Source organism: Protomyctophum bolini (assembly GCF_963924005.1).
Source record: "Protomyctophum bolini genome assembly, chromosome: 23".
In the NCBI taxonomy this organism is placed as follows: Eukaryota; Metazoa; Chordata; class Actinopteri; order Myctophiformes; family Myctophidae; genus Protomyctophum; species Protomyctophum bolini.
The window spans coordinates 29792747-29812543 of record NC_137884.1 but is presented as its reverse complement, the minus strand read 5'-3'; the positions used below and the strand labels follow the sequence as shown (position 1 = coordinate 29812543).

The following is a 19797-nucleotide window of genomic DNA, read 5'->3' as shown; positions in this document are numbered from 1 at the left end:
CTCACCTATATGGTCAAGAAGAAGTGTTCCTATACTCTCACCTGTGGTCAAGAAGAAGTGTTCCTATACTCTCACCTATGGTCAAGAAGAAGTGTTCCTATACTCTCACCTGTGGTCATGAAGAAGTGTTCCTATACTCTCACCTATATGGTCAAGAAGAAGTGTTCCTATACTCTCACCTGTGGTCATGAAGAAGTGTTCCTATACTCTCACCTATATGGTCAAGAAGAAGTGTTCCTATACTCTCACCTGTGGTCATGAAGAAGTGTTCCTATACTCTCACCTATATGGTCAAGAAGAAGTGTTCCTATACTCTCACCTATATGGTCATGAAGAAGTGTTCCTATACTCTCACCTATATGGTCAAGAAGAAGTGTTCCTATACTCTCACCTATATGGTCAAGAAGAAGTGTTCCTATACTCTCACCTATATGGTCAAGAAGAAGTGTTCCTATACTCTCACCTATATGGTCAAGAAGAAGTGTTCCTATACTCTCACCTGTGGTCAAGAAGAAGTGTTCCTATACTCTCACCTATATGGTCAAGAAGAAGTGTTCCTATACTCTCACCTATATGGTCATGAAGAAGTGTTCCTATACTCTCACCTGTGGTCAAGAAGAAGTGTTCCTATACTCTCACCTATGGTCAAGAAGAAGTGTTCCTATACTCTCACCTGTGGTCAAGAAGAAGTGTTCCTATACTCTCACCTGTGGTCAAGAAGAAGTGTTCCTATACTCTCACCTGTGGTCATGAAGAAGTGTTCCTATACTCTCACCTATATGGTCAAGAAGAAGTGTTCCTATACTCTCACCTGTGGTCAAGAAGAAGTGTTCCTATACTCTCACCTGTGGTCAAGAAGAAGTGTTCCTATACTCTCACCTGTGGTCAAGAAGAAGTGTTCCTATACTCTCACCTGTGGTCAAGAAGAAGTGTTCCTATACTCTCACCTGTGGTCAAGAAGAAGTGTTCCTATACTCTCACCTGTGGTCAAGAAGAAGTGTTCCTATACTCTCACCTGTGGTCAAGAAGAAGTGTTCCTATACTCTCACCTGTGGTCAAGAAGAAGTGTTCCTATACTCTCACCTGTGGTCATGAAGAAGTGTTCCTATACTCTCACCTATGGTCAAGAAGAAGTGTTCCTATACTCTCACCTGTGGTCAAGAAGAAGTGTTCCTATACTCTCACCTGTGGTCAAGAAGAAGTGTTCCTATACTCTCACCTGTGGTCAAGAAGAAGTGTTCCTATACTCTCACCTGTGGTCAAGAAGAAGTGTTCCTATACTCTCACCTATGGTCAAGAAGAAGTGTTCCTATACTCTCACCTGTGGTCAAGAAGAAGTGTTCCTATACTCTCACCTGTGGTCATGAAGAAGTGTTCCTATACTCTCACCTATGGTCAAGAAGAAGTGTTCCTATACTCTCACCTATGGTCAAGAAGAAGTGTTCCTATACTCTCACCTGTGGTCAAGAAGAAGTGTTCCTATACTCTCACCTGTGGTCATGAAGAAGTGTTCCTATACTCTCACCTGTGGTCAAGAAGAAGTGTTCCTATACTCTCACCTATATGGTCAAGAAGAAGTGTTCCTATACTCTCACCTATATGGTCAAGAAGAAGTGTTCCTATACTCTCACCTGTGGTCAAGAAGAAGTGTTCCTATACTCTCACCTATATGGTCAAGAAGAAGTGTTCCTATACTCTCACCTATATGGTCAAGAAGAAGTGTTCCTATACTCTCACCTATATGGTCAAGAAGAAGTGTTCCTATACTCTCACCTGTGGTCAAGAAGAAGTGTTCCTATACTCTCACCTATATGGTCAAGAAGAAGTGTTCCTATACTCTCACCTATATGGTCAAGAAGAAGTGTTCCTATACTCTCACCTATATGGTCAAGAAGAAGTGTTCCTATACTCTCACCTGTGGTCAAGAAGAAGTGTTCCTATACTCTCACCTGTGGTCATGAAGAAGTGTTCCTATACTCTCACCTGTGGTCAAGAAGAAGTGTTCCTATACTCTCACCTGTGGTCATGAAGAAGTGTTCCTATACTCTCACCTGTGGTCAAGAAGAAGTGTTCCTATACTCTCACCTGTGGTCATGAAGAAGTGTTCCTATACTCTCACCTATATGGTCAAGAAGAAGTGTTCCTATACTCTCACCTATATGGTCAAGAAGTGTGGGTTATGACCGGAAAAAATAAGGTCGCAGATACAAGCGGCAGAAATGACGGGTGAGACGTTCAGTCACGCTATAGCAGGAGGAGCGAGGTGGATTATTCTTATTCTTAAATAAGTCTTCCTGATTCCTGTCAGAATCAGCTTTTGTTGTGTTCGCTTATATGTGCTAAGAGTGTGACTTTGAGAGCTGTTTCCCCGTTACAATGTAAGTCAAATGAGAGCCTATTTCTAATATTTACTATTAAGCGGCACAACAGAGCGAAATAATTCATAGTTTGCTCATAACAAGGTCCACACATGCTACAGCAAATATATCTATTGACACCGCTTAACCATTTTGACCAGCATTGAAAGCTTGACCAGCCCAGGATCCTTACTTGGTAACCTTCGCTGACGTGGTTATTGGCTATGAACGGGCTTGGGTGGGACTTAGCGAACGGCAAATTAATATGAGGTTTCCACCTCCCAACAGCAAACAAAAACAACCATTGAACTTTTGACCTGAACATTGCCTGAAGCCACGGTCTCTTCACCACCCACAGTTTATAGCAGGGGTGGGCAACTGGCGGCCCGGGGGCCACATGCGGCCCCCCCACCTTCACTTAATGTGGCCCCTCAGGTTAATGTCAGAATACTGATATAATGTTGGTTTCAGCTGTTTACAATTCCACAACATGCAAACATGACCCGCTTTAATTACCTCCGTCTAAATTAGTAGCTCATGGCTTCAACACAAGTATAATTAAAGGCATTTGAAATTACATAAAAATGTACATTTTCAGGATTCCAATAAAAAAATAGCAAAAATTCAAGATTTCAATTCGAATATAGCAAAAATAGCCGATCTACAAACTCAAAACGTGTCGGAGCGCGACGCGTCACACCGTCAATGACGAGTCATAGACGCACATTGATCAATATCTGTGAAAATAATCAGTGTTATTTTGAGACCGATCCGATAGGACGATAAGCTACCAGTGATATAAAACATTGTAGGTCTACAAGCTCACAACGTGGTGTGGTGGCGACGCTTTGAGATCTGGTAAATCTGCTATTCTTTTAATTCTATATATATATATATATATATGATTGTGTAACGCAATCTAATTCATTGTATAATAATTATTAAGCAATGACTATGATTAAATAGCCACAACAAAGCATTGTAAAGTTAGTGGGTGTAGTGTTTAATCTTCACAGTGTACTGTAGCTACGCTATACGTTACAAACAAAACAAAAGGATACTGTAGCGCCGGCCGCAGCTAGACGAATATGCAGGCTTTAGATTAGACTCTCTTTATAAGGATAGATGCGGCCGGTGTGTTTGGGTAACCTCTACAAGTATGTTCCCAGGCGGCACAGACCTTAACCTGGGTAGTCGACAGCCCAAACAGTCTCACTCCCAGGGCCGGAGGTCCCCCCCAGTCAGTGGAGCCTGGCTCCTGGCTGGCGCGCGTGGACGCGCTTCCAGTCGGGGGGGGGGGGGGCGGGGGGACGGACGACGACTGTAGGCTATACGGTGCTGCGTTGCTACTTGGCCATCGTGTCATGACTCTTTAGTCGACTGGTTAACGTACGTGCCATTGGAATGGGGAACCCGGGTTCGCCTCCCGGCCGAGGCTACAATACTGTAGTGTACATGAACACACACACAAACACGCACACGCTACACAAACAGCTCTATAGGGCCATGCAGATTCAAATGTGCGGTGACTGTAAAGTATGTACACTTTATTGTAAATGTGTATTTTAGATAACTATCACCCCCCCCCACACCCCCCCCCTCTCCCTGTGGGTATGCAAATCCTGAAGCCACTCAACTATGATATTCCTGGACTGAGTTCTGGGCAACAATAAACGAGTGTTTGTTGTTGACAGATTGTGATCTCATCTCTCACTCAATGTGAGAGTGGCTGATGGTCAGATCTCTATCTAGTGTCTACTGTTCTCCTCCCCCCCCCCCCCCCCCCCAAAAAGAGAAGTATAGAGCTGCTACGTTTCAATAATGGCAGGTATAGCAGTTCATCCTTGGTTTGGAGGCGTGTATATATATGAACCTGAGCACCATATAGGTGTTGTTCTCAGCGGCATCACTACCTCCATCACGGAGCTTTATGTAAGCAGAATATGGCTTCCACGGAAGGTAACCCTCAAACATATAAGTTGGTGAGTCACTAATATATATATATATATATATATATATATACACGATCTGAACATAACACATATATATATACATAACATAACATATACATATATACGATCTGAACACACACATCCATCCATTTCGGATGTCAATTAATTATCTTTCTATTCAATTATTCTTTGTTTTGTCAAAAAGGTTCAAGCTCTATATTTTTAGTAGTCATTATTATTAATTATTATTATTTATTATTATTTTTTATTTGTTTTCAGTAGCAAGGGCTTGTATCTCCAGCTCTTAAGAAAAGGCATTTTACGAGTTACAGTGTATTTATATTTCGTTACAGTATATTTATATATAAATATCGATTTTGTTTTTGTCTTTACTGTTTTTGATTCCATTTTATTATCGTCATTGTTTCATTGTTTTAGCGGTCCATGCATATGGCCAACAATGTGCATTGGTGAATTACATTTTTTAGAAAATATAAAATTAATTATAATCGATAAAAAAAGGCATTTTCAGGTGGGTTGCCAATATCATCCAATCAGGCAAGAGAATATCAGCTTTATAATAGTTCCAGTTCCAAATGCGTCAGCTCATCCTTATCCTGTACGCTGTAGCAGGCTGCTCTCCTGATTGGATGAAATTGTTATCCCGACCTCATGAAAAGTGCATTTTCTGTTCATCAAAGAGCCGGAGCGATCATGGGGAGACCCCTGTCACTGAACACATGATCACAACATAGATCTATTTAACAAAACAAACCAAAAAATACATTATAATAACCAGCACTTACACCTCATTTAACTTTTTCATCAAAAGAAGAAAAGAAAAAAACGCGATTGAAAGCAGATTATGTAGTTACAGTAGGTTAGGTTTAATCAGATTATGTAGTTACAGTAGGTTAGGTTTAAACAGATTATGTAGTTACAGTAGGTTAGGTTTAAACAGATTATGTAGTTACAGTAGGTTAGGTTTAAACAGATTATGTAGTTACAGTAGGTTAGGTTTAAACAGATTATGTAGTTACAGTAGGTTAGGTTTAAACAGATTATGTAGTTACAGTAGGTTAGGTTTCCTATTTCCGGTGACTCACATCTACAAGTATATACCGATTTATATACTGTATGTTTTTAAGAAACTGTTTCAGAATGAGCCTCAGGCCTTAATGGGTTAATTAATACTGAGGCTTCTGTAACAGGGTTCACAGGACAACGACATCAACCAGCATTTTGATTATTAATGGGTTAATTAATACTGAGGCTTCTGTAACAGGGTTCACAGGACAACGACATCAACCAGCATTTTGATTATTAATGGGTTAATTAATACAGAGGCTTCTGTAACAGGGTTCACAGGACAACGACCAGCATTTTGATTATTAATGGGTTAATTAATACAGAGGCTTCTGTAACAGGGTTCACAGGACAACGACCAGCATTTAGATTATTAATGGGTTAATTAATACTGAGGCTTCTGTAACAGGGTTCACAGGACAACGACATCAACCAGCATTTTGATTATTAATGGGTTAATTAATACTGAGGCTTCTGTAACAGGGTTCACAGGACAACGACCAGCATTTTGATTATTAATGGGTTAATTAATACAGAGGCTTCTGTAACAGGGTTCACAGGACAACGACCAGCATTTAGATTATTAATGGGTTAATTAATACAGAGGCTTCTGTAACAGGGTTCACAGGACAACGACCAGCATTTAGATTATTAATGGGTTAATTAATACTGAGGCTTCTGTAACAGGGTTCACAGGACAACGACCAGCATTTAGATTATTAATGGGTTAATTAATACTGAGGCTTCTGTAACAGGGTTCACAGGACAACGACCAGCATTTAGATTATTAATGGGTTAATTAATACTGAGGCTTCTGTAACAGGGTTCACAGGACAACGACCAGCATTTAGATTATTAATGGGTTAATTAATACTGAGGCTTCTGTAACAGGGTTCACAGGACAACGACATCAACCAGCATTTTGAGGACGCCATCGATGTGATTCAGCAACACTCGGATAACAGAGTCTGTTACGAATACGAAACAACAGGTACCTCTCTAGGGTTAGGGTCTCACACCGTAGGGTTAGGGTCTCACACCGTAGGGTTAGGGTCTCACACCGTAGGGTTAGGGTCTCACACCGTAGGGTTAGGGTCTCACACCGTAGGGTTAGGGTCTCACACCGTAGGGTTAGGGTCTCACACCGTAGGGTTAGGGTCTCACACCGTAGGGTTAGGGTCTCACACCGTAGGGTTAGGGTCTCACACCGTAGGGTTAGGGTCTCACACCGTAGGGTTAGGGTCTCACACCGTAGGGTTAGGGTCTCACACCGTAGGGTTAGGGTCTCACACCGTAGGGTTAGGGTCTCACACCGTAGGGTTAGGGTCTCACACCGTAGGGTTAGGGTCTCACACACTGTATATGGTTATAGGGTTGTAGATCTGTTGTAGATAGAGCTTGTAGATCTGCTATTTTTCAATAGCTAAAGCATAACATGATGCCCCAAAATGGGTTAAAGACCTTGAGATGCATTTTGCATTAAATGTGCTCTAAAAAAAATACAAATTGACTGATTTGAAGAATTTTCACTCAGGATTTATTTATACTCGAAATTACACCGAGTAGTTAAAAATCATTTGCATTGTTAATGAGTATGTGTAAAATTAAATATAACAGTTACAGATAAGGAACCAAGACAAACTAAAGACCAATGTCTAAAAAACAATTAGATATTGTGGTGATCTGTTTAGTCACCATAACAGTATTGCTGAATGTGTAAATATTCTGGACATTTAAATAACTGTACATTTTTATTTTCAATTTGCAGTATACTTTTACTTCTGCTCCACTACAATTATTTCAAATTAATTAAATTATTTTCACTTTAGTTACTAGATACTTTGTAGATAAATGTGTATGATTATTATTATTACAAAACATGCATTAACCACTTTATCCCTTTATATCATGGCTCTTTGAAAAAACAAAGTGTAGGGCAGGCTATAGTTTAAATTATTACACCATGAAATGGGACATTCTGCATAATGAGTACCTTTTGTTTCAAGTATTATATTATACGTAAATACCGGATTCTGACTCGAACCAGTATTGCTACTTTGGAGTGCTTTAACCACCACTGGGATTGGGTGGATTTCAGTCTTGATTTTGGCAGCAAATTTTTAATTTTAGTTTTTAGTCTCTTGAATATAGGTTTCACTTAGTTTTAGTCACATTTTTGTCACCCGGAATGTTTTAGTGTTAGCCTAGTTTCAGTCGACTATAAATGTCATAAGATTTTAGTCGACTACATCTATACAGTTGATTTAGTCGACATGAATGTGTTTTAGTTTTCAGCATGCGACAAATTGTAAAATGACTTGATACTGGATCTCTTGTCCCGCGTGCACCAGTACCTTCATTTAGTTTACATTCAGTGAAAAAAGGTTATAGTTTTAGTCGACGAAATCAACACAGGTGTGTTTGCTCTCTAGACTACTACAAGCCACTGGGCGTCCAACAGCCTGCTCTGTGTCAGATCTCCTGTGTTTGGTCTCTCTAGACGGGTGCAGTACTTTAGTTTAGACAGTTTTTGGTTTAGACTAGTCATTGGTTAGACCAGTCATTAGTCCTATACAACTACAACCTATATCAAACCCTCACCTCCCACGGGGCAGCACACCTAAACCTAACCTTAACCCATGTCTAACCAATGACTAGTCTAAACTAAGTATGCACCCCCTCTAGACTACCGATACTTGGAGCCACTGGGCGTCCAACAGCCTGCTCTGTGTCAGATCTCCTGCTGTCTGCTCACACACCCCTCGGACGCGGCCGCTCACCCCCCCGTCTACCAATGGACAGATGCCGCCGTCGTCGTGAGTGCACCATTTAGATTTTTAGTCAGTCTTAGTCATAATAGTTCTCTTTCAATAGTTTTCATTTAGTTTCAGTCACCTGGAATGTTTTAGTGTGGACTAATTATCATAAGATTTTAGTCGACTTAAATCTACAGTTGATTTGGTCGACTAAAATGTTTGTTTTTTTTGGCGGTCCTTGATGCCGTCGTAATGATTGTTTTTACGCTTGCTGTTTTTTAGCCGATCTACAATCGGTAGATTGGCTATTTTCAGCATGCAACCAAGTGTAAAATGACTTATACTGGATCTCTTGTCCACTAGTCCCTTCCTAACATTTTAGTCTAGTTTTTATTTGTTGACAATATTGTCAGTACATTTAGTCTTAGTTTTAGTCACCATAGCTTAGTTTTCATTTAGTTTTCGTCAGTGGAAAAAGGCAGTCGACGGACATTTTCCGTCTTAGTTTTAGTCGAGGAATGAGGAGGCAGATTCTACACATTCCCTCTAAATCAGTAGTTCTCAAAAATATTAAAATAAATACATTAGATCTACAAGCTCGCAGCGTGGCACGACGTGAAGCTTGTATATCTGATCTTTTTGAACAGCCAAATCGCTACAATCTAAAATGACACGGATGCTTTCCCGCGGATGCTTTAGTTGAGTTCGCCTCAAATTCGGTTTAAAACCCACTTTAACCTAATAATTGGAATAGATATATTTTTTAACATTTTACTGCACAATTCATTTAGGGTTCCCTGATGATGAAAGGTGACTGGAATACCAAGTTGTTTTCCCAACTATTATTATTATTATATAGGCGCTGTAAGTGGTATATGTTTACGTTGACAAAAAGAAGAAGAAATTAGCAAATCGAGAGCACACGCATGCAATGTATGTGTGTGTGTGTGTGTGTGTGTGTGTGTGTGTGTGTGTGTGTGTGTGTGTGTGTGTGTGTGTGTGTGTGTGTGTGTGCGTGCATGCAATATCTTACTGTAAGTGTTCCTGTCCTTACCTATATCTTACTGTAAGTGTGTCTGTCCTTACCTACATCTTACGGTCCCAGCAGCAGGCCTGGCCTCAGGGCATTCCAGACGAGTCCTTTGGGCATCCCTCTACCTCAGAGTCGCCACAGTTCTACTCCATCCTACCGCCCATCAGAAACGGCAAAGGTATTCATATTTACTGTAAAGCCATTCATACGTTTTAGTCCAATGTCTCCATGTCGCTTAATCCTACCATCATTTAGACCTGTTGCAAACAACCTATAGGTTGTTTGTTTCAACCTGGGAGCTACCGTCCTCTGACTCGTTAGTTGTTGCTATTCAACGATGTAGCAACATAACCCACATTTTGTCCTCAACACAAACATTAAATGCCACAGCGACACCGAATGGACAACTTTGAGTGTTTGTGGAAAACAGGACACAAATTCTGATTGGCCCGGAATGAGATGATATGATGATAAGAGCGCCGCTCACTTCACACCGGTGTGATTTTTTTGACGCGATATGAACCTAAAGAATCTAACAAATCTATCTCCTTAATAGGCCGTAAGAAGCTCCGTCTCTACGAGTACCTCCATGAAGCTCTCAGCGACCCCAACATGGGAGACTCCATCCAGTGGACCGACAGCAGCAGCGGAACCTTCCACTTCATCTCCAAGAACAAGGAGAAGCTGGCCGAGTCCTGGGGCCAGCGCAAGGTACACTGGGCCCCTTACTGGGCCCCTTACTGGGCCCCTTTGGGCCAGCGCAAGGTACACTGGGCCCCTTACTGGGCCCCTTTGGGCCAGCGCAAGGTACACTGGGCCCCTTACTGGGCCCCTTTGGGCCAGCGCAAGGTTTACTGGGCCCCTTTGGGCCCCTTTGCTCCGTTTACCAAGTGGTGGAAAGTATAACGATAAAGTATACATTTACTCAAGTAAGTAAGGTCACATTCTCACCAGAGAGCTTTGCTGCGATTAAAACGAATCCTGCTGCGCATTGTCAGAAAGTGCGCTTCGTTTGGCAGGTGTGAAGGCTCATTCGAATCCTAATGCGCAGCAAAGAACCGCATTTTACTCCGCCCAAAAACGGGGGTTTCGCTTCGCTTCCAATCGCACTTGACTACGATTCGGTGCAGGTGTGAATGCAATCCGCAGTAAATAAAGGAAATGAAGCAAACAATGTGGCGGGTGAGGAGCTGAACACAGTTGGAGACGGAGAAGGCATATTTTACGCAGCACAAAGATGTCCCGTTACCGTGGATAGACGTGGTCGAATGAGGAGACTGAAGCCCTGATCAAAATGTGGACGTGTACATTAATCAATTGCTTAAGAAAACACATAAAAACACTGCAGTGTAGCCTATTATAGCCTACAGAATATTCTCTCTGTCTGTCTGTGCGTGCCGTAAACATGGAATGCTGTCACTGTGTGGGGACTGGGGAGTTATATCAGTGCGCTCATGCAGCGCTGTGCCAAAAGAACAGTGCGTAGAAAGAGAGAGAAAGAGAGAGAGAGGGGGGGGGGGTTAGGGTTAGTGTAATTTTATCACCATAGATTTCACTGTGTAGGCTAGTTTATGAATGGAACACATTGATAAAGGTTGCTGCGTTTCCAATTGCTGCGAATGACAGTGTGAAGACAAACCGCAGGCAATTAAATATGCAAGAATCCCAAAATCCCCGCCCATACGCATTCGAGTCTACCGAAGTATTAGGTGAGAAGTGTTTTTTTCAGAAAAGGATTTAGAAGACATTTGTAGAATTGGTCTTAACCCATTTAGGACTGAGGCCGATTCTAAAAACGCGTTCTATAAATACTGACCTAGGTTTTCTGAAAATATTTTTGTTGGAGCACGCACAAAATAAATAATTACAATCAATAACTTAACCCACTTCTTTGCACCTATAAACCTGTGATGATGTGACAATTCAGCTGATTGATTCTGATTCTGATTCAATTCAGCTGATTGATTCTGATTCTGATTCAATTCAGCTGATTGATTCTGATTCTGATTCAATTCAGCTGATTGATTCTGATTCTGATTCAGCTGATTGATTCTGATTCAATTCAGCTGATTGTTTCCGATTCTGATTCAATTCAGCTGATTGATTCTGATTCTGATTCAATTCAGCTGATTGATTCTGATTCTGATTCAATTCAGCTGATTGATTCTGATTCTGATTCAATTCAGCTGATTGATTCTGATTCTGATTCAATTCAGCTGATTGATTCTGATTCAGCTGATTGATTCTGATTCAATTCAGCTGATTGATTCCGATTCTTATTCCGATTCCGAAGGGGAACCGCAAGACCATGACCTACCAGAAGATGGCGCGGGCGCTGCGCAACTACAGCCGCACGGGGGAGATCGTGAAGGTGCGGCGGAAGCTGACGTACCGCTTCAACCCCGCCATCCTGCAGCGTCTGGGCAGCGCCGGGCGGGCGCCCTGCGGCGGACGGCGACAGGAGGAGCAGGTCCACCACGGCCCGCAGCCGGGCCACCACGGCCCGCAGCCGGGCCACCACGGCCCGCCAGAACCCGGCTACTACAGCGCCGTGCCGCCGCACGGCTGGTACGGACATTACTCCCTCCAGGAGGACTCGTACGACCTGGACGCCTGCCTCACCTCACACCACGCCGCCACCATGTGAACTCTACACAGCCCGGGTTTCTGTGGATAAACACAAAAAAAACACAGACTTTTTTATGAATTCTGAATTTCCATGTTCGTTCCATGTTTATAGCGTTGGCTGTTCAGACAAAAATAGAAAAAGAACCATCGCTCATCCGCTGAAAAAACTTAAAGGAGAATTCGACACTAAAAGGCTTTCTTACCTTTCCTTGTAGTTGTTACGTCCCCACCAAAGAGGTCCAGGTGTTATTTTGTGCAAAAGCTCCTTATTGGCTATTTCCCTACCATAAGCCCTCAATGAATTGCATTGAATGGGAATTGAATGGGGCTATGGGGTGTTGTGCTAATTCGCTTATTTCCATCGCTCAAAATTAGGATTAATTTCTTTGTATATATCCTCTCTTCATAATGTAAATAATATCCCAAGCGGCACACTTTACTACTTCTTTAGATGGAAATAAGCGAATTAGCATAACACCCCATAGCCCCATTCAATTCCCATTCAATGCAATGCAATTCATTGAGGGCTTATGGTAGGGAAAATAGCCAATAAGGAGTTTTTGCACAAAAAAACACCTGGACCTCTTTGGTGGGGACGTAACAACGACAAAGAAAGGTAAGAAAGAAAGCCTTCTAGCATGGAATTCTCCTTTAAGAGAGGTGCTGGAGCCACACAGGATTGAAGGATAACTCATGGGAGTTGTAGTTCTCAGTGAAACTACAAGGCACCCAAGGACACCACATGTCCATTTTAGACAATAGAAAAAACATCACAAGGAAAAAAAATGTACAATTATTTACAAACGAAGTAAACAAAAAAACAATAAACGAAAGTCAAAAATGCAATCCAATGCAAACATCAGGAACACATAGCCGTCATAAAGCAAAGAGCAAATGTAATCTTTTGTTATCTGTTCATAGAACAACCCTCATATCGAAATCTTTCTAAAGTGTGGATCCAATAGAGTACCGCAGTATATAATTTATTTAAAGACGGTTACGCCGCGGACAAAGCCAATTCGGATCGTGACGAATCATGACAATGAACACAATATTTTGGGCCGATCAAATAATTTATAAGACGAAAAATAAAACAAATAGTGTTGTCTCCTGACTTTCTTTTCTTCTTTCTAATGATTTGATCGTCCCAAAATATTGTGTTCAATTGTCATGATTCGTCACGATCCGAATTGACTTTGTCCGCGGCGTAACCGTCTTTAAATAAATTATGTTAAAAGTGCCGATGGGAGAATGCATGGGGCTTTCACTTCCTGGGCCACTCGCTTTTCTGAAAGGGGGCGGGGACTGCGGCGCTCTATAGAGCTCTCTCTGGCATATAACCTTCTGTCGACATCACCCCCTCTCTGAAGACTAATCACCCCCTCTCTGAAGAGTAATCTGCTCTATTCCCTGGAACCTAAGGGTCGATTCATACTCCTATTTTAGAGCCGAATAAAAGTCGGTTCGGCTCTGTAGAGCCTACAATGTGACGTCATTTGAGGTTCGGGGGGGGGGGGGGGGGGGTACCGTCCTAAAGTCGGCTCTTCGGTGCTACTGAAATTTTCTGACGAGCCGAAATCATTTCGGCACTACAGCGCCGAAACAGGAGTATGAATCGGCCCTAAGGGAGGAGATACTGTAGGATGAGAGTGATTATTAAAGTGACAGGCTACGGGGTAGTCATCTTTTCTTCTGATTGAACTTTTATGTTCACTGATCCTTTGTTTTAAGGGACGGATAGTTTTACCAATATAGATTTTATATTTTAACAAATATATAACATGTTTTGTGTTACATGTGATGACACCCTTTACTGGAAAGGCTTTACGTTGGCTGTTCAAAAACAGCAGATATACAAGCTCACTGCTATTTGTTTTTCTAACATTTTTTAAAGTGAAATCTTGAACGGGTTATATGCAATATGCATATATTTACTAACACAAATAATCTTCTCTTCTGCTGGGGGACCCTACCAGAAAACATTTTAAGATGGGGGTCCACATTCTGGGGGACCCTACCAGAAAACATTTTAAGATGGGGGTCCACAGCCAAATATAGATCAACGTAACGAAGTACTGATTCAGGTTCTGCGTCACAGAACTTTAATTCTGCCAGTGCTTTTCAATAGAGTGTTTTTATTATTATTATTATTATTTAAATTGAGTAATTCACAGAGTTACAAATGGATAGATTAACACTCACAGCTGGTATTGGACTTGGTATTTAAAAAAACCCCAATACATTTGGTCCATAGTTTGTATTAGACAGTTATGTTGAATGTTTATGACAAATTATGCTTCCATGAAATGATGCTTCATGGAAGATGTAAATATTGAGTAGTATAGAATATACACCAACCAGTAAAAAGCATTCCATGTAATTAGATGTAATATATTATGATTTGACTTCATTTTCAGTGCATCAATAAATGTTGTTTATTTCCATACTGTACATCTTGGTCACTGTGGTGTATACATTACAATACAAACACAGACACTAAATCAATAATCCGTTAATCTGATGAAACATCAGATTGTTCTTCACTGTAAGTGTTAACGTAGGGTACATAACTCATCCCTATTCTGGAGAAAACCTTTTGCCAAAAGAATAGAAGATCTATATTAATATAAGCTAACTAACAAAATCTATAGTTGGCCAAAGAGATTTTGTGTAGAGGGAAAAAAAGGAGGGTTTTTATGAGGGTCTGAAAACATAGCAAATATAGCACTTTATGTAGATTTAGATAGTATTTTAAATATAGCACTTATTTTAAAACAGACTTATAGCAAGTTACGTAGACGGCACTAGAATTGCATTTCATGTACTGTAGTCATAGCACTTTATAGTAGGCTACACATGTATAATATATAATAAAGTATGTATAGTTTACAGAGATACTCCACTGTTACGTTCATAGCTTAAACATGTTTCATGATAACTACTTTTATAAATGCGATGTATGCCATGCTTTTTGCTTAAGGTAAGTCACTCTGGATTAAGTGCGTCTGCTAAATTTAGGAGACGATGAATCACTCAGGCTCTAAATGCCTAAATTGTAAATTGTAAACTACCATAGAGCCTGAGTGATTGATCAAAAGGAGGGTACTGTACCATAGAGAATGGTCAGTGTTTTCCTACAACATACACATTTCACAATAGACCAAATAGTTCCAAATACAGCTCTGTTACTCTGAGAGTTATGGGCCAGAAAATGTGTTTTTTCCTGAAATGGGTGTCCTGTGTTGTAAAGCGGTTCTTATCTGGCTGAGCTGGGAGGATGTGGTCACTGGTCTGAGGGGGACGTGGTGATATGGTGGTGTTGGGCTCTGTGGGGCGCTCTGTGAGGGGGGTCTCCGCTCTGTGAGGGGGGGTCTCCGCTCTGTGAGGGGGGGTCTCCGCCCTGTGAGGGGGGGTCTCCGGGGCTTAGATAAAGTCTTCTGGGGAGAGCATGGTGGGGTTCAGAAACAACTCCGGGTGTCTCTCAGTCTCCGTGCCTCTCTCTCTCTCTCTCACACTGGACTACAAGCAGACACACCACCACATCAAGACAACATGACCACGGTAACTTTCATTTAGTCTGATAACATTCATTTAGTCTCTGATAAACATTCATGTCAAGTTGTCAATTGAGACCTCATCAAAGTATCTGTGAGGCAATCAGTAAGGGGGGGGGGGGGTTTGTTATTAACCTATTTAGACCTGAGACGATTCTACAAATGTATTTTTCTGAAAAACCTATGTTTCTACGTCAGTGGTTCTCACAGGGTTAAAACCTGTGTTTCTATGTCAGTGGTTCTCACAGGGTTAAACCCTGTGTTTCTACGTCAGTGGTTCTCACAGGGTTAAACCCCATGTTTCTAGGTCAAGGACCCCCAAAAACATTTGTAATTGGCCGCCGACACCCAACTGCAAATATGTTGTTCCAGGGACCCTCCCAGAAGCAAAGATTTTAGTTAAAAATATATTCAAAGATTTGCACCACATTTTCACGATTTCTCAAAAACAGCAGACCTACAAGCTCGTAGCGGTGCCGCACTATGAGCTTGTAGATCTGCTATTTTTTATATACTGTAGCATAACATAATGCTTAAAACACCAAAAGGGGGTTCCTGCCCAGAGTTTGAGTTAACTTATTAGTAAAAACGTGATTCTCTTTGCAGGAGAGCCTGTCTGATATGGACGTGATCTTGGACTTCCTGGAGGAACAGTATGGCGAGACCAACCGAGATGGATGCCAGAAATGTTCGTGCCACCTAATATCAAATACAAGAATATCACAAATATTAATATTGTTGCTGTGGTCGGGCAGAGCATATAGCTCAGGATGCTTTTTGAGCTCGTATAGAAACTATAGATCTGCTATATTTGCTATTGTTGAATATTTGAATCCCGAAAATGTTACAATTTTGGTGTGAGGTGTCTCCACCCCCGCAGAACATCACACATAATAATGTTTAGTTACAGGACATCATAATAATAATATACAGTTAGATACAGGACAGCTCAACCATTTCAGCATCAATATCTGTATCTTTTTTTGTGCTCCTCCAGTCGAAGAGATCTTCATGCCCAGAGAGCAGCCTGTGATCGACCCCTATGAGCAGTACTGTAGCCTCTGGGACTTCAGTGTAAGTCTATCTATAATATATAATATATAATCTATAATCACCTATGAGCAGTACTGTAGCCACTGGGACTTCAATGTAAGAACAGCATCATCTGGACCGTGTTGAAATATTCAGTTCATGGTGTAAATAATACAATTAAATAGGCAATGTTTGGTGTTTACAATGTCATCAAAATGTTTGTCTTTCCATTTTCTGAAATGAAAAGTTCTATTTTACTTGTTTGGATACAGAAGGATATCAAGCAAGAGATGGTCCTGCCTGTGAATGACACCTACGAGCAGTACCTCAGCCACTGGGAGTTCAATGTAAGTCTATCTATAATCTATAATCACCTTTGAGCAGTACCTCAGCCACTGGGAGTTCAATGTAAGTCTATCTATAATCTATAATCACCTATGAGCAGTACTGTAGCCACTGGGACTTCACTGTAAGTCTATCTATAATCACCTATGAGCAGTACCTCAGCCACTGGGACTTCACTGTAAGTCTATCTATAATCTATAATCACCTATGAGCAGTACTGTAGCCACTGGGACTTCACTGTAAGTCTATCTATAATCTATAATCACCTATGAGCAGTACTGTAGCCACTGGGACTTCACCGTAAGTCTATCTATAATCACCTATGAGCAGTACTGTAGCCACTGGGACTTCACTGTAAGTCTATCTATAATCTATAATCTATAATCACCTATGAGCAGTACTGTAGCCACTGGGACTTCACTGTAAGTGGAACAACAAGGACAATTTTATCCATTTGATAAAAAAATTAAGTTCTATTTTACTTGTTTGGATAAAGAAAGATATCAAGCAATTTCAAGATGTCTATTTGTATTCAGATACGTTAACTTTTTTTATATAACTTTATTACCGCATTTTACCTTCATTTTATGCTCTAAATGTACTAAATGTAGGCCTACTGTAGATTAAATTGAGCAATTGGGGAAAAATAAGCTATTTTCAAAAGATTTTTTATACATTTGAAAACTAAACTAAAAAATACTTTTGGATACTGTACGTTGACTCAAGTACATTTAGAATGCCCCATGACGTTTGCTTGTAACAGAATAGTTCTACACATTGCAGTATATTGACACTTCTTAATAATACAACTACAATAATAACACCGTCACTGAAAACATTGTCCTTATATCAATCAGCCACGGCTGGACGACGCCCCGGAGGCCTTCACGCCACACGCTGACACAGTGTCTCCGCTTGGCCCCGCGCCAGGCTCCGTGCACGCCGCCAGGCAACCATCCAAACCTCACGCCAAGAAAACAGCTGGTGAGTTTCTTCTGCTTTTTCACCACTATTAAGAGCTCCTGTTACTGCGGTGGCCTGCAGGAAAACAACATCACCAGAGCAAATAAAAGAGACCTTCCCCCCTTTGCCCGGAAAAAACCCCCCACAATGGCGTGTTGTGTTGTGTGACAGGACTCAGTTTTACATATCTTATCAGATAAGCAGAATGTTTACAGATTCAGCCCCATGCAGCCACGACCTGTTTAACGCCACTGACGAGAGAGATGTTTCTGGGAAACGTTTGAGGAAATCATTAACTCATATAGTAAACCCTCCAACCACTACGGTTGGAGGGTTTATGCAACGTGATATGACACGCTGGGATATTCCTAAACACACCTGAGCTTTATCCTCTTTCAAATCGCCCACCTAGATGTGCAGCAGACAGACACAACACAACAGACAGACAACAGACACAACAGAACAGACACAACACAAGCCTTCTTCCAATTTCCGCCCGTTTCACTTAGTTTTAGTCACCTGGAATGTTTTAGTGTCAGTCTGGTTTTAGTCGACTAAAATATCATGAGATTTTAATAGTCGACTAAGTCTACAGTTGTGTTGAGTCTTGATGCCGTGGTAATGGCTGATGTTACACTTGCTTAAAATAGCAGATCTACAAGCTCACATCGTGTCGCGTTGTGAGCGTGTAGATCTGCTATTTTAAGCATGCAACCAAGTGTAAAATGACCCGTCTTTTACTTATACTGGATCTCTTGTCCACTACAGTCCCTTCCTAACATTTTAGTCTAGTTTTTAAATTGTTGACAAAATTGTAAATAATGTTTAGTCTTCGTTTTAGTCGTCATAGCTTAGTTTTCATTCAGTTTCTATTTAGATTTCGTCCGTGACAAAAAGGTAGTCGATGAACATTTCTCATCATAGTATTTAACCCATTTTAGGCAGGAACCCCTTTTTGGTGTTAGCATCATGTTATGCTTTAGCTATTTAAAAAATAGCAGATCTACAAGCTCATAGCGCTGTAGGTCTGCTATTTTTATTTTTTTTTATCGTGAAAAGTGACATGAAAGTGTTTGAGAACGACTGACAGGATTTAGAAGACATTCGCAGAATCGTTCCCAGGTCTAAAATGGGTTAATAGTCGACGAAATTTCAACTGATGTCAACTGATACGGTTTGCAGGAGGAGGAGGAAGAGGAGGAAGAGGAGGAGGAAGAGGAGGAAGGCTGCGACTGTTCTGCTTCCTGTTCGAGGTGCTGGAGGACCCCGGCATGGCCCACTGCGTCTCCTGGGTGCCGACCACGGCGTCCGCCTCCAACGACGGCGACGGCGTGTTCCGCTTCTCCTCCAGGAACAAGGAGCAGGTGGCGGCGCTGTGGGGCCGGCGCAAAGGCAACCGCAGGCCCATGACCTACCAGAAGATGTCCCGCGCCCTGAGGAACTACGCCCGCTCCGGACACATCTTCAAGGTGAAGAAGAAGCTCACCTACCAGTTCAGCGGAGAGACGCTGCGCTCGCTGCGGAGCTGCAGAGCTGCGGAGCAGCAGAGCAGCGGAGCTGCAGAGCTGAGAGGAGACATGCTGCGGAGCTGCAGAGCTGCGGAGCTGCAGAGCTGCGGAGCAGCAGAGCAGCGGAGCTGCAGAGCTGCAGAGCTGAGAGGAGACATGCTGCGGAGCTGCAGAGCTGCAGAGCTGCAGAGCTGCAGAGCAGACATTAAGACACGCTGCAGAGCAGCAGAGCTGCAGAGCTGAGAGGAGACATGCTGCAGAGCTGCAGAGCAGACATTAAGACACGCTGCAGAGCTACAGAGCAGACATTAAGACACGCTGCAGAGCTACAGAGCAGACATTAAGACACACTGCAGAGCAGCAGAGCTGCAGAGCAGACATTAAGACACGCTGCAGAGCTGCAGAGCAGACATTAAGACACGCTGCAGAGCAGCAGAGCTGCAGAGCTGCAGAGCAGACATTAAGACACGCTGCAGAGCTGCAGAGCAGCAGAGCTGCAGAGCTGCTTTACATTTGTAAAGTGATCGTCATCATAGGCTGTATTTAAGCTCGGAGTACAATTGAGGGGCAGGCCCTCGTTGTG

At 41.9% G+C, this 19797-nt stretch overlaps 1 protein-coding gene across 2 annotated transcripts; it reads left to right on the top strand.

Annotated features, from left to right (window-relative positions):
* Positions 1-4272: 4272 nt before the first annotated feature.
* LOC308310761 (transcription factor Spi-C-like) lies at positions 4273-11902 on the top strand. Of its 2 annotated transcripts, none has more exons than XM_080757172.1 (6): positions 4273-4339; positions 6287-6386; positions 8081-8208; positions 9260-9362; positions 9741-9895; positions 11478-11902. In XM_080757172.1, exons 1-6 carry the CDS (start codon positions 4301-4303, stop codon positions 11829-11831), a joined length of 879 nt encoding a protein of 292 aa, XP_080613298.1. In that variant the 5' UTR covers positions 4273-4300; the 3' UTR covers positions 11832-11902. The 2 variants fall into 2 exon arrangements, with proteins under 2 accessions (XP_080613298.1, XP_080613297.1); XM_080757171.1 differs by having other exon boundaries at positions 9257-9362.
* The last annotated feature ends 7895 nt before the right edge of the window (positions 11903-19797 follow it).

What these genes read in the sequence shown, in the direction of transcription:
- LOC308310761 (XM_080757171.1), top strand. Translation starts at nt 4,301, where the DNA reads ATGGCTTCCACGGAAGGTAACCCTCAAACATATAAGTTG. An exon ending in AATGGACAGATGCCGCCGTC is followed by an intron (nt 8,209 to 9,256) that starts GTCGTGAGTGCA and finishes TTACGGTCCCAG; the next exon opens with CAGCAGGCCTGGCCTCAGGG. An exon ending in AGTCCTGGGGCCAGCGCAAG is followed by an intron (nt 9,896 to 11,477) that starts GTACACTGGGCC and finishes CCGATTCCGAAG; the next exon opens with GGGAACCGCAAGACCATGAC.